Genomic DNA, 15,723 nt, shown 5'->3' with positions numbered 1-15,723 from the left:
AATGTTAAGTATGAAATTCTGGCAATTATAAAGTGGAATATGGTCAGCAAGAACTAAAATGAACATACAAACCTTGTTACTCCTGAAGAAACCTTCTGCTTTAAGTGTTTTGTTTGGAACATAGAGAAGCCTCAGGTCATTATAGCAGCGTTCGAGAACCACACGCATTGTTTCTGCAGAAAGTTCTGTTGCCTGGTTGAGAGCAAATATAATAAGAATTGTTAAATTACACATGATTTAAATACATATGCCACAGGTTTCATTGGGATTGAAGCATTTGAATCAGGAAAATGAGCAGGGGTAAAATTCAGAAAAGTCAGAAACCTGTGCAATAAGCTGTTTGAATTCAGTGATGGTCTGGTTCAGGTAGGCTCGAACACTGATTGGAGGGGCAATGGTTTCAGTTCTTAGATTCACAACATGAACCTTTACCATGACCTCTGTAGCAAAACAGCATCACACACATAAAGTAGAAATATTTTAGAGATTACAAATGAAGTTGAAAGTGGTGAAGAGTTCTACAACACCAGCTTACCTCCAGGTTTATAAGGCAGGAACGCTTGCTCTGGCCTCCGAGTCTCCAGCAGCAAATCAAACATGTAGGAGGACTTGACACCTCCCAGCAGAAGGCCCATGGGTGTGTCCTCCTCGCTCTCATAGGAGCGCTCCAGGTACTCATGAAACTCATCATACTTCACCAAGCGACAGCAGTCCACAGGGACTAACCTCTCTAGCTCCATCATCTAAAATAAAGTTCAAGACCTAATCACCTTTAACAGGCTAGAAATGGGCATAATAAAAGTTTTGTGAACCAACAAACCTTGTAGGCCATTTCAGTTGCTTCTTTGAGAGTTTTGTCTTTATGCACTTCCAGCTTGCTCTCCATCATCATCTTTGAAGGGTGCAAACAAAACAGCTTGATCTGATGGGGGGAGGACAATGTGTCAAAAGAATTAGATACAGAGAAGCAGATATTTAATAATGCCCGGGGATCATTTTTTACCTTGCAAGTATTGCGCTCAATCTCTTTCTGTCTCTTCTCTTGTTCTTCAGACTCTTTCTCTTTCTGAACCAAACTCTGTATATGCTCTGGAAAGTCCTCCACAGATAAATACTCTTTAGATAGGAGACACACATTGACATTATCAATCAAAATACAATTAACAGAACAAGCAATATTATAACACATGTCCAAGTTTAATGCATTTCTGACAAAAACAAATAGGTCATAAGCTTAAAGCTCTATTCACACAAAATGTGAAGGTATTAAACTGTAAACACAAAACTTTCAGAATCAGGGAAATTGAATTTACAACGTTGCTTCCCCATGATTTGTAATTTAGTGAAATACATAAGATTTATTTTTAGTCACAGCCTCATTAACAAAGGTCACGCAATAATGCTCCCTAATATCTTCGATGGACTTGGAAAGATCAATAATAAAATCAATAATACATTTGCTTTTGCAATTATTTAACTAATGCTGAATCATAAAGGGTAGAACTGCACTAGAAACTGTGCAGTGAAAAGCTAACTATATTTATTGAAATAGTGTCAAACCGCTTTGAGTACCTTGGGGGTAGAAAAGCGCTATACAAGTATTTACCATTACCATTATTAGTCAGAGATATAATGTGTAAATGTCTTACTTGCATTCCTTGAGGGATCTTTCAATCTATAAATCAGCATGTAAGCGTTTGTAGAGCTGTTGGAGAGAAAATACTTACATAAACAAACAAGAATCCTGTTCTACCGGTCCTAATCACTGGAAAACACTAAATACAGAGTTTCTACAGGTATCAGCAAATTAAATTTAATGATTTCAATGCCATTTTAATGTCACTTGAAAAAAATGTAATGCCCATCTCTAACTGCATATGGTTGTATCTAGTGAAAAGTATACAACTGTCTGTAAACACACATAATTGTAAACATTTGAAAATTATAATCCTGAATAGTTCAAACGTTTACAATTACATTAAGTGTTACTATCTAGTGAATGAGAATTGGCCCGCAAGACTGTTTCATCTGAGGATGTATTTTTATTTAATTATTCTTCTTGAGTAGCATCAGGTGTTCTGAGTTTGTGCATGGCCGTAGATAATAGCCTTTTAAAAGGTTCTGCCTCTCAGCCCTGCAAACAAACATCCAATTCTGAATTAGTTGATCAATATTATAAACACAGAGGTATTTCTTAAATTGTATATCTTTAAAAGATGCTGTAAAAATTAATATCCTCTGAAAATAGGCCTTAAAATAGCCACAAACTGGAGGACACATTTTTTATTCAAGCCAGTTTCATCTGATAATTGATTTTTATTTATTCATGTGGTGGTGGCAGCAAAGGTGGCGTTGTTGGTCTTGCCAAAGAAATTTGGCACCTTTAACTGCTGCTTGCATTTTATCGCCGACTTGTGATTAACCAATAGCATGTGTGATTTAACCACACAGATGCCCATTCAGCAAAGTGTGGAGGTCTTCTGGCACATGCTGCAGAACGCCTCAACGCCCATCTAGGTTTACAATCGACAAACAAGTTTAAAAAAGGTTTGCCAGCCAGCCGCCTTTGCTGAAATTTGCAATTTCACATTTTCCTAAAAATGTATTCATTTTCTTGCTTTTGCCACATTAGCATATTCACAGGATGTAGCATTTCAAGGATCCTGTGTTTTTACTTTTTGCACTGGCTGTAAAAAATATCTAATTAAAAGCTTTTGCCTAACAATCATTAGATGTACCTTTAATCACAATTATTAAAAGGGAACTGCACTTAAGCCATGTAAAAAACATCAATTTCTAAATTAGCTGATCGTTACAATATACCCACTTGATCATTATAATATACCCAGAAGTTTTTTTTTTATCTCAAGAAAATGCTGTAAACATGCATATCCTCGGAAAATATGCTTTATACAGCCACAAAATGGAGGATTTGTTTTTCAATCAAAATAAAATTGATAAAAATAGTTCATAAGTTTTATGGTATAATAAATGAACATCATATGAGGAAGGCAAATGATTCATGTGTTTGAAATGGATGATTGATTTCAACATTTCAGAAAAAGAAATTACATGGAATGATATTAGGAAAATCTGGATAAGCCCTTTCGGTGCTTTAAAAATAGGCTGAGTCAATTTAACATCTTGAATAGATTGTATGAGATGGCGACTTGTCCAGGGTGTACACCGCCTTCCGCCCGATTGTAGCATAGATAGGCGCCAGCGCCCCCCGCCACCCCAAAAGGGAATAAGTGGTAGAAAATGGAAGGATGGATGGAAGAGATTGTATTTTACACGCTTAAAGTAGATTACAATGGGTACATTAGATAGCAAGTTATGTATAAATAAACAGGCAGCACAAGAAACTATAATAACATTTACTGTGGGAATGTCAGTGAATAAAGTGTTGTGCCTTGTTTTTCCATTGTATGTCACCATAGGAGGTCACATAAAGTGCTGGGATTACAAGAGTTGCTAATGTTAGCCAAGTTAGCTCTCGTATGTTGAAGTTGAGTCTGAAATAAATGAGTAGTGTATGAAACAAGTCCATCATCCTCATTAACATGGCATGGTGTCAGAGTTAAAAGGAGAACTGCACTGTTTGAGAAATTTGCCTATCGTTAAAGATTATTATGAGAGACAAGAAGACAAGTTTTTAGGGTTTTTTTTGCATTCTAACATGTAAAAATCGGCTTGTTACAGGAGGGTAGCAGTCGGCGAATAGGAGCAATCATACCTCAAAATCACTTTAAAAATGCAAAACCGTCACCAATACTTAATTTACGTTCCGTAATCTCTATAACTAAGCTGTAGCGACATTGTTATTGTAAGAGCGAACACCGAGGAACTCTTTCTATCAAAGTAACACATTGGCGTGCTTCGGTATTAACCGTAAAAAAGCAAACTACGGCAAGAGATAAGCTAGCTTCTATGACAACACGAAACATGTTTGACAACACGAAACATGTTAGAGTTTGTGAGAAGACACCAATCTACTGACTTAAAAACATGAACAATCATACTACAGTATCTGTAAAGCGTTAATTTCAAGTTTTGTTTGTACGCAGTTATCCAAACAGCGTATGCATCATGATCAATTTAAAGTGTGACATACACCAGTGGTTCTCAACCTTTTTTCAGTAAAAGTACCCCCTGTGAATTTTTTTTTAATTCAAGTACCCCCTAATCAGAGCAAAGCTTTTTTGGTTGAAAAAAAGAGATAAAGAAGTAAAATACAGCACTATGTCATCAGTTTCTGGTTTATTAAATTGTATAACAGTGCAAAATATTGCTCATTTGTAGTGGTCTTTCTTGAACTATTTGGAAAGAAAGATTCAAAAACAACTAAAAACTTTTTGAAAAATAAACAAGTGATTCAATTATAAATAAAAATTTCTACACATAGAAGTAATCATCAACTTAAAGTGCCCTTTTTGGGGATTGTAGTTGAGATCCATCTGGATTCATCAACTTTAATTCTAAACATTTCTTCACAAAAGAAGAAATCTTTAACATCAATATTTATGGAACATGGCCACAAAAAAATCTAGCTGTCAACACTGAATATTGCATTGTTGCATTTCTTTTTCACAGTTTATGAACTTACATTCATATTTTGTTGAAGTATTATTCAATAAATATATTTATAAAGGATTTTTGAATTGTTGCTATTTTTAGAAGATTTTTAAAAAAATCTCACGTACCCCTTGGCATACCTTCAAGTACCCCCAGGGGTACGCGTACCCCCATTTGAGAACCACTGACTTACAAGATGCCTGTTTGGTCCAGCATGCCCTGTGATGTTTTTTTGGTTTGGTTGGGCTAAGCATTCCATTTATGTCTAAAATATTTTGGCTCCAAATTCCACATTTGCAGCTTGGAGTCGCTTTCACCTCACTCTATTGGCTTCTGTCTGCTCCAACGTATCACTCTTCCCTTTGTGCCTGCTTCTAGAAGCAACAGTTCATCATCCGCTCATTCAGGTTCAAAAGGAAAAGGTTGTGAATTCTCATTTGTCCAAAAATAGTGGTCTGCGTTGTTTGTTACCAAGTCTGCCGCGATTAGAATACACACAAGCGTTTTGTATCCGGAAGTAGGAACACACAGCTCTTGTTGGAAGTCGCACATGCATCCATCCATCCATCCATTTTCTTCTGCTTATCTGAGGTCGGGTCGCAAGGGAAGCAGACTAAGCAGAGAAGCCCAGACTTCCCTCTCCCCACCCACTTTGTCCAGGTCCTCCCGGGGGATCCCGAAGCATTCCAAGCCAGCCGGGAGACATAGTCTTCCCAACGTGTCCTGGGTCTTTCCCTTGGTCTCCTGCCGGCCGGACGTGCCCCAAACACCTCCCTAGGGAGGCGTTCGGGTGGCATCCTGAGCAGATGACCGAACCACCTCACCCGGCTCCTCTCGATGTGGAGGAGCAGCGGCTTTACTCTGAGCTCCTCCCGGATGAGAGAGCTTCTCACGCTATCTCTAAGAAAGAGACCTGCCACCCGGCGGAAGAAAAACTCATTTCGGCTGCTTGCACCCGAGATCTTGTCCTGTCGGTCGTAACACAAAGCTCATGACCATAGGTGAGGATGGGAACGTAGATCGAACGGTAAATTGAGAGATTCGCCTTCCGGCTGAGTTCCTTCTTCACCACAACGAATCGATGCAGCATCCGCATTACCGAAGACGCCGCATCGATCCGCCTGTTGATCTCACGAGCCACTCTTCCCCCACTCGTGAGTAAGACTCCTAGGTACTTGAACCCCTCCACTGGCGGCAAGATCTCCTCCCCAACTTGGAGATGGCACGCCACCTTTTCCCGGGCTAGAACCATGGACTTGGACATGCTGATTCTCATCTCAGTCACTTCACACTTGGCTGCGAACCTATCTAGTGAGAGCTGAAGATTCTGGCCGGTTGAAGCCATCAGGAAGGACCACATCATCTGCAAAATGCAGAGCCCTAATCCTGCAGCCACCAAACCGGATGCCCTCAATGCCTTGACTGTGCCTAAAAATTATGTCCATAAAAATTATGAACAGAATCGGTGACAAAGGCCAGCCTTGATGGAGTCCAACCCTCACTGGAAAAGGGTGCGACTTACTGCCAGCAATGCGGACGAAGCTCTGACACTGATCGTACAGGGGGCGGATCGCCACAATCAGACAGTCCGATACCCCATACTCTCTGAGCAATCCCCAGAGGATTTCCCGGGGTACACGGTCAAATGTCTTCTCCAAGTCCACAAAGCACATGTAGACTGGTTGGGCAAACTCTCAAGGACCCTGCCAACAGTATAGAGCTGGTCTGCCGTTCCACGACCAGGACTAAAACCACACTGTTCCTCCTGGATCCGAAGTTCGACTATCTGGCGTAGCCTCCTCTCCAGTACACCTGAATAGACCTTACCGGGAAGGCTGAGTAGTGTGATCCCACGATAGTTGGAACACACCCTCCTGTTCCCCTTCTTAAAGAAAGGAACCACCACCCCGGTCTGCCAATCCAGAGGTACCGCCCCCGATGTCCACGTGATGTTTCAGAGTCTTGTCAACCAAGAAAGCCCCACAACATCCAGAGCCTTAAGAAACTTCAGGCGGATCTCATCCACCCCTGAGGCCTTGCCACCGTGGAGCTTCTTAACTACCTTGGCAACCTCAGCCCTTGGCAACCTCAGCCCTACAAACAGGAGAGCCCACCACAGATTCCCCAGGAACTGCTTCCTCATAGGAAGATGTGTTGGTGGGATTGAGGATGTCTTCGAAGTATTCCCTCCACTGATCCACAACAGCCGCAGTAGACGTCAGCAGCATACTATCCTTACCATACACGGTGTTGACAGTGCACTGCATCCCCCCTGAGGCGACGGATGGGGGACCAGAATCGCTTCAAAGCCGTTTTCCATGGGTTCCCCAAACTCCTCCCATCTCCGGGTTTTTGCCTCCGCGACCACTGAAGCCGCACTTCGCTTGGCCTGTCGGTACCTGTCCGCTGCTTCTGGAGTCCCATGAGCCAAAAGGACCCGATAGGACTCTTTATTCAGCTTGACGGCATCCCTCTCACTACTGGTGTCTACCAGCGGGTTCTAGGAATACGGCCACGACAGGCACCAACTACCTTGCGGCCACAGCTCCAATCGTCCGCCTCGACAATAGAGGCATGGAAAATGGTTCACTCAGACTCTATATCCAGTGCCTTCCTCGTGACATGTTCAAAGTTCTTCCGGAGGTGGGAATTTGAAACTCTCTCTGACAGGAGACTCTGCCAGACGTTCCCAGAAGACCCTCACAATGCGTTTGGGCCTGCCAGATCTGTCCGGCTTCCTCCCCCACCATCGGAGCCAGCTCACCACCAGGTGGTGATCGGTAGAAAGCTCTGCCGCTCTATTCACCCAGTGTCCAAAACATGAGGCCGCAAATCCGATGGCACAACTACAAAGTCAATCATGGAACTAAGGCGATGGTGTCCTGGTGCCAAGTGCACATATGGACACCCTTATGTCAGAACATTGTGTTCGTTTTAGACAATCCGTGACGAACACAAAAGTCCAATAACAAAGCACCACTTGGGTTCAGATCCGGACGGTCATTCTTCCCAATCACGCCTCTCCAGGTTTCACTGTCGTTGCAACATGACCGTTGAAGTCCCCCAGCAGAACAAGGGAACCACCCGAGGGATCATTCTCCAGTACTCCCTCAAGGGAATCCAAAAAAGAGTGGGTACTCTGAGCTGCTGTTTGGTGCGTAAGCACAAACAGTCGGGACCTGTCCCCCCACCCCAAGGCGGAAGGAAGCTACCCTCTCGTCTACTGGGTTAAATCCAACGTGCAGGCTTTAAGGCGGGGGGGAAACAAGAATTGCCACCCCAGCCTGTCGTCTCTCATTGCTTGCAACGCCAGAGTGGAAAAGAGTCCAGCCCCTCTCGAGAGAACTGGTTCTAGAGTCCTTGCTGTGCGTCGAAGTGAGTTCGACTATATATCGCCGGAACTTCTCCACCTTGCGCAAAGCTCACACTGCACTCGACCTCTATGACCCCTCCCACGAGTGGTGAGCCCATTGGAGGGGTGCCCACATTTCCTCTTTGGGCTGAGCAGGCCCGGCCACCAGGCGCTCGCCATTGTGCCCCACCTCAGGGCCTGGCTCTGGAGGGGAGCCCGGTGACCCGTATCAGGGCGAGGAAAATCTAGATCCTCGAGTTGTACATTCCATAAAGGTCTTTGAGCTGCTGTTCGTCTGATCCCTCACTTAGGACCTGTTTGTCTTGGGAGACCCCACCAGGGCGAGTATAAGCCTGGACAACATGCACTGCTATGTAAAAGGAAATCAATGTGCGAAAAAATTGATTAACGTTATCAAAAATACGCTAAATGTTCAACATATTACATATTGTTATGAACTGAATTACATACCGCCTTGCAGTGTGTATTCAAAACGTGGAGGGTTTAGAAGTAGTCTTTGAGGGCTCTAAAGGCTACAACGGTGACTTCCACTAGCGCATCTTTCAAGAAATTTTCATCATCTTACAATCTTAATAAAAAAAAAGACGTGTTCTTGTCTCATAATGATCGTCAACGAGGGGCAAAATAAAATAAAAAACGTGGAGTTCCTCTTTAAGGGCTTCAAGCAAACAGTGACGAAAGAATTGCAAAGCCGTTTAATTTTGCCGTCCAGTTCCCCAGTGGGAAATCCTGATATAAGTTGTGGTCTGTAGTGATAATCGTCTAATTTCTCCATCCTAAGCTACCATAGATGACATGAGGTGGCTGCGTCACAGGAGTTGCAAATGTTAGCCAAGTTAGCTAATGTGTGTTGAAGTGGAAAATTAAATAAAAGGAGTCGTGTATGAAACAAGCCCTGATTCCTCATTAACATAACATCGTGTCGGAGTTAAAGGGCAACTGCACTTCTTTTGGAATTTTGCCTATTGTTCACAAACATTATGTAAGACATGGCGCCGGATGGATGTTTTCCCCCAACGCATTTTAGCTTGTAAATTAATAAAAGTAAATAAAAGTCTGCTTACTGAGGAGCCAATGGAAAGTCCTCTATTTCACACCCCCCCAAATAAAAAATTACCATTCAAAAGCCGCCAACAATACTCTACATTTGATGATTTGAATAATAATCAAGTATTAGTGATATTGTTATTATAAATGCTGTAACGCAGACAAACTATTTATAGCGCCGCTGTGATCACAAGCCTGTGTACAATTTCGATGATTGACTGGCGAGGTGTTTACTCGCTTCCTTGCTCCCTGGAAGTTTATTGTAGATCATAAATCATGCACCTCACCTGGACAGAAGTAGTCTGAGGACGCATTTTGACAATTTGGTACACTTAAACAGTTATGAACCGGAAATGGCGAGAACGACACAAAAAGACGCTTGGTCCACCCCGCTTCCCTACCCCGTTTCTTCGTGAGGATCATGGTCATTCTTCATCTAAATATATGAACATTGTAGCAGTCGGCATTTTAATGACAGCAGACATTGCACAGTAAGTGATGTTTTATTGTGTTTGCTGGCTTTCATGAAGTCTGCAGTGAGTTGTAATCAGTGAAAGAAAAAAGGAAACATTGATGCATTTTTTTAATTAATGTGTCGCGTATGCTTTAAATGATCAAAAAATGTAAACATAACATGTTATTGTAAATGTGCCCGTTACTAAATTAAATATATAATTACAACATGTATTATAAAAAAAACTCAATTGAGGTGTTTGGATGGTTTAAGAGCTTCATAGGCTATTTGGTAAGAAGACTTTTGATCACATTTATTTTATATTTAGAATGCAAAGAAAAAAACATCTATCATCATGTGACATGTGATGATGATTGTGATTGACAGGCAAAATTCAAAAACAAAAAAAGTACAGTTCCCCTTTAAGGACTACACGCCTATAGTAACCAAAAAATAGGAAGGATTGGGCTGCGTTTAATTTTGCCTTATTGAGGCAGCGCTTTTCAGGCTTCAGGACCTTAAAGATCTCTTGTATCCAGTTTTAAAACCAGAAACAAAGAAAAAAAAAACAGAATTAGAAATTAATCGATGACAGCAATGTTCCTATATTCATTTTGATTTATCGTTCGATTGATTGACATATTGACTATTAAAGTCCAACAAATGTATACCATTTTTAAAACCTCTGAACATCACATTTAATGCATTTAAAGACTTAATTTTTACAAAACCTATTTAATGACCTTATGCTTTTTAATGCCTCGCAGAAACCCTGTAAAAGTTTCAAGTTGCTTACATCCGTTATTTCAAATTTTCAAAATACAGAAACGGAGAAAGAATAATAAAGAGCAAATTACCTTGCAAAGGCACTGGAATAATATCCCCTGCTCCCCGAGGACCCTCCATAGGTTTTTCTGATGTCCTCCTGTGTTATCTGTCCATTAAAAAAACACGTGTTCAAACATGAGTCAACAAATATGACTCGACTGCAAGGTATCATTAGCATTGATATATTACACGGGATGCCTTTTTGTTTACAAATGTTGGTGAAATGTCTTGGCTATACACATGAACTAATCATTTGAATGGGTACCCCATTACAAGATTTTCTCAACATTCCTGTCATTACAAATATATTAATATTTACATTTTATTGTCACTACAAGTTTAACAATGTATCATTGTTGTTGTAGACTGCCTCGCCAAAAAAGGTAATCACCTTAATTTACCGTACTTTTCGGACTATAAGTCGCGTTTTTTTTGTAGTTTGGCCGGGGGTGAGACTTGGCCAAACTATTAATAAAAAATAAAAAAATGTATTTTTTTTTGGGGCCGGGTCTCCCACTGGTTGATGACTGACTGACCTTGCTAACATGCTGGTCATTAAAACTGTACCACTGGCCATCGGTGAAAGATTTGATGCAGGCATAATAGTGGCCACCTGCTGCACTTCCAGAATGTACCATGACAGAAAACAGCTCGTAGCTCGGCAAACTCTGCAAAAAAGAAAAAGAAATAAGCCTTCATCAATATGGTATGAATGAAATACTTTCTTTCAAAGTTTAAAACTATAACATAGTTTAAGTGCATTTACTTTTCTTACTATATGTTTAAAACAATGTGCATCTGTCAAGTGATTAAATTAGGCCTGGCCCAATAATCAATATGTCAATTAACAAACGATAAATAAAAATTAAGTCGGTAAGTTTTCCAGCGTCGATAAAATACTATGTACATACTTGGAGAGCATTCACCCTTTTCGTCGCTTTCAGCAGCTATGCACATTTGTACCATAGCAAAATGGAATGAAGGGAGTGAATCATTTTGTCCTCATTAAGTGTCTCTGAGTGTTGGTGCAGCGATGCGGGACCGCTGGTCGGTCAGCATCCCACAGTGCAATAAGTTAGCATGTAACAGCTAACATGGACAAAATCACCACAAAACCAAATGCCACTGCACCAGTGTGGGAAGATAGCAGTTTAAACCTTTGGAACAAAACACAACTAGACAGCCCCCACTCACTGACGTGTTTGGCAAACAAATTAGGTCAGAGTAAACAAAACAGTGGAAAATAGTAAACATTTATAGAAAGTATGGTAAAATACATCACCAAAGACATGCTGACATTCAATATTGCATTTCGAAAACTGCTGCAAATATATATGTTATGTTATGTCATGTCGGTGTTCCTCACTCGGAATCTCAGTCTGTTTGAATATGACCCGTTATTACTGTAGTGTTTTGTTACTCTGCACTTTTTGTTTAAAATGTCCTAACGTGTCAGTTAAGTGTGTAGTTGTGTATATTTCAGCCTCACAATCCCCACTTAACATATTTTCTTGTTCTTAGTCGTGATTTTTACTCTAGTGCAACATTTCGCTCACAAAAGTATATTTTCTTGTAATGTTCATATTGTTGATACTCAGCCAGCGTTTGTGGGTCAGATGGACCCGTTGCATTTTGTGGCTTTTAATGCCTCACAATCAAACACTTTTATCTTAAAATACTGAACAGATGTTTATTGGGATAAGGTAAACATCTGTTCAGTATTTTAAGTGTTTGATTGTGAGGCATTTAAAGCCACAAAATGCAACAGGTCCCTCAGACCCACAAACGCTAGCTGAGAAACAACGATATGAATGTTCCTCGAAAAATTTCTCTGCCAGTTTCTGTATCCCACATAAATTCCTATTTTGTGTTTCTGCACCTGCGGTTCCCACACAAGGTTGCAACATTGTTCGTCAAAACTGTCTGCTCTCAATTTCTCGCACATTTGAAACACTGATGTTCTGTGTACCTACACTCTGTCCTCCTTCTGTCTAGGCCTGCTTTGTGTTTGTGTTTGTGTGTGTGTGTGTGTGGTACACAGACATCAATTACCACACTTCTATAAGCCCGGGGTTGGGTGGACCCGGACTTTTTTTATATGTAGTAATAGAGATATGTAGGGGGGGTGTATGGTGTGTGTGGTCATTAAATATGTATTCTGATATATATGTTTTTCACAGAAAATGAGCCAAAGTCAGTGAATCTCAGTTAGAAAAAATTAATTAATTGTATACATTTTTCTTTTAGTAAAAAATTTAAACGGGTCCCACAGACCCAAATTTTACTTGGAGATTTAAGTTTACATTACAATGGTAAAATATATGAAAAATAGAAGTTATTGCATTTGAAAGGACATACATGCATTATTATTATGTATTATCATTACATCAATGGTTAACTTCGTCCGATAAAAATAATGGCAATAATATCATTTATCTGGAATAATCAGTAGGTCAATATATCGTCAAGCAAAATTTGTTATTGACTCAGACCTAAATTAAATACCTTTGGCTTAAGGACCCTCTCTGCACTGACAGTGCTGTCCAGGCAGATGCCCTCATCAACACAATCATCAGTGGAGAAATCATTGCTCATCTGGTCGCTGTGGCAACTGCCTTCATTCTCTGCTCCACTGTCAGTGCAGCTTTCTGTCTGAGGTGACTTCTGTACACACAACAAAAAGGATTTTAGTCACTGATTATAATAGGGTCGAGGAGCTAGGAGCTCCCATTAAATGAACTGTTTGACATATTTCAGTTCTACCTCTGGTATTCCAAAGCTTCTTACCTCATCTTCCACATCAATGAATGGACTCATGTCAAGTTCCTCAGGGAAAGTCATGCGATCATTGAGCTTGATGCGATGCATAGTGCTGTAGTCAAAATCAAATCGCTTCAGCTGCAGCGTCAGCAGGTAAGGAAAATGCAAAAACCTCAGACCCTTCAGAGAAATATTTATCAGAGAAGGGAAATTATTGTAAAAGGAACTTTCATAAGAGCTCTATTGAATGCTGCATACAGATTGTGCAAACTCATTCAGAGTGAGCTCACCTTCCGGGCATCGCATTTCTTTTTGCAGCGCTCGCAGAAGTACTGATTGGGCCCATCTAATGTTTCTGGCTGTATGAATGCCTGCAAAGCCTCCTCCTGGAACAGCCAAATTTAATTTACTTTTAATTTGCATGGAAATAATCACTCCTGTGATAACACAGTATGAAATGTGGAAATTAATTGAATGTAAGAGAGAAACACACCACACTGCCGTAGGCTTGGCTGGCCCCAAAAGGTCTTATTACAAGAGGGATGTCCAGGTAAGTATCAATTCTCCAGCTTTCATAGCCACACTCTAGACAACGGACATAGTCTTTGAGCTTGCCCTGGTACAGCTGATTGATCAGGTCAGCCTGAGGAGAGGAATGCACAAGTGTCAGGGCCTCACAACCACTTACATGATGACCTAAAAAATAGAAGAGTAACGGTAACCGTTAAGATAATTACATCACAGATCAACTATTGTTATGAACTACTAATCATTGAATGGCTTGACTATCTTGATTGACTAAAGGCCCTTAATGGGAACATTCATGTAAACAGTTTGTTGCCGTTTTAATGAATTTCTAAAAACGTTGACAGAAGAATATTAGGAAAAAAGAAAACCATATTTTCTGAGATGAGTGGGCGACTTGTCCAGGGTATAACCCGCCTTGCGCCCGATTGTAGCTGAGATAGGCGCCAGCGCCCCCCGCGACCCCAAAAGGGAATAAGCGGTAGTAAATGGATGGATGGATGGAAAACTATATTTTATAATTTGTCTGTTTGTGTTTGTAAAGGCAATGCAAACAATGCTCATGTATTTTTTAACATGAGGTGACAAAAACTGTGATTTTTTTTTTTTTTTTAATTTGAAATACAGTGTATGCAGGGTGAGAACAGCTATCTTGTGTATTTGTCCTCAATTAACAATCTGATAAAGAAATTCTCCCTAAAAACCGGTTCAGATACCATCCATCATTCACCAATTGTCCCCCTCATATGTATCTCAAATCATAGCCAAACAGGTTGTGTTTGTGTACACTAGGTCCTCAGTCTACATATGAAACGTTGGCGTTGTAGTTTTAGTAAATGTCAGACTTTATACTTAAATTTAACATCCAAGTCACTTACACAGTACACAGAACAAAAAAGGACATATAAAATACAGTAATGAAAAGACCAAATACAACAATTCATGACTAATATTGATAAAAATGCCTCCTTACTTCTATTCCTGTGGATTGCAAAATGTAAGGGGCATTACATGGGAGGGAGAGATAGGCTATTTGGAGGATGAAGTGTCAATAATGAGACCACTACGTTGGTTATCACTATTTAATTCAGAGAATCCCTTCACATCTTCAGAGTTACAGTGGACCATTGATTTACAAACTTAATTGGTTCTTCAACAGGGATCGTAAACCTGAATGTTTGTACAGTGAAGCAGAGCTACCCGTAAGAAACAATGTAAACATGAACTTTATATCAATCAAAGGGGTGTGAGATAAAAGTTATATTTAATAACAAGCAGACCTGTGCTGTATACTGTATGATGCAGTCACGAATGATCCTTAGCACAATAATCTTTAACAACCATTTTTCTACAATAATAAACATTTAAAAAGTATTATTCATCCACATAGATAGTGAATGGAGCTGAATGAAAGGAACAGAACGAGAGAGAGAGAGAAAAACGGGGACAGGGGACCCTCCACTCGCTGGTCTGTTGGCTTTTTGGGACTAATTTTAAGGTTAGCAAAATGGACAAAAACTTGTCAAAAAGAGAAAAAACACACAAAAGGCACACACACTGAAAACGCTGAGATGTGACTACAAAGTCTCCTGTCCAGAGATGAGTGGAGGGCTCTGCCACAATTATGCGCCCTACAAAATGAATGACTCAATAAATGAAGCGTTCATACACAGAAACATAATTCGCACATGGAATCATAATTGGACCGATCCAAAAGTTTGTAAATAGAAATGTTTGCAAATGGAGGGGTTCGTAAATTGTGGTTCCTCTTAACATATTTTTAATTGACCCAAACACTTGCTCATTGCCATTTATTCACTTCCCAAAACATTTTATAATGTCTAATTTCAATTCACTTTCAATGGACGGCCATGTCCACTTTATGCTCCAGCAATAATCATAAAAGGAAAAAAGTTGACAAAAAGCGATGTTTTCCTTAGTACAGCTACGCATAATTACATATTATTCTGTTATGCGCATGTAAAAAAATATATATATTAATAGGAATTGTTATAACCACAAAATGTAGCACAAGTCTCGCAGTAGTTTATACAAATACCCGGCATATTTGTATAACTTGCATTTTTTTTTTTCAATGAGATGTAATCACAAGCTTATTTAGTCCCATGTCGACCACATGGCTGTATAGACACAGGCCTAA

The 15,723-nt window shown here is 40.3% G+C and overlaps 1 protein-coding gene across 2 annotated transcripts in view; it reads right to left on the bottom strand.

Moving 5' to 3' along the window:
• usp47 (ubiquitin specific peptidase 47) overlaps positions 1–15,723 on the bottom strand; it is a 40,462-nt gene that overhangs the window by 12,707 nt on the left and 12,032 nt on the right. For both annotated transcript variants that reach the window (XM_061882710.1, XM_061882701.1), the window contains exons 8-19: positions 13,531–13,680; positions 13,328–13,423; positions 13,065–13,217; positions 12,783–12,941; positions 10,814–10,945; positions 10,307–10,383; positions 1,650–1,705; positions 1,004–1,116; positions 821–922; positions 536–743; positions 325–440; positions 73–192 (exon numbers count right to left, since the gene is read on the bottom strand). In XM_061882710.1, the coding sequence (XP_061738694.1) occupies positions 73–192; positions 325–440; positions 536–743; positions 821–922; positions 1,004–1,116; positions 1,650–1,705; positions 10,307–10,383; positions 10,814–10,945; positions 12,783–12,941; positions 13,065–13,217; positions 13,328–13,423; positions 13,531–13,680 (1,482 nt within the window). The remainder of the gene's footprint in view (positions 1–72; positions 193–324; positions 441–535; positions 744–820; positions 923–1,003; positions 1,117–1,649; positions 1,706–10,306; positions 10,384–10,813; positions 10,946–12,782; positions 12,942–13,064; positions 13,218–13,327; positions 13,424–13,530; positions 13,681–15,723) is intronic.

The sequence above is a fragment of the Nerophis ophidion genome, linkage group LG02 (assembly GCF_033978795.1).
Source record: "Nerophis ophidion isolate RoL-2023_Sa linkage group LG02, RoL_Noph_v1.0, whole genome shotgun sequence".
Taxonomy (NCBI): domain Eukaryota; kingdom Metazoa; phylum Chordata; class Actinopteri; order Syngnathiformes; family Syngnathidae; genus Nerophis; species Nerophis ophidion.
The sequence above is the reverse complement of the archived record's forward strand: the minus strand, read 5'-3'. Positions and strand labels throughout refer to the sequence as shown.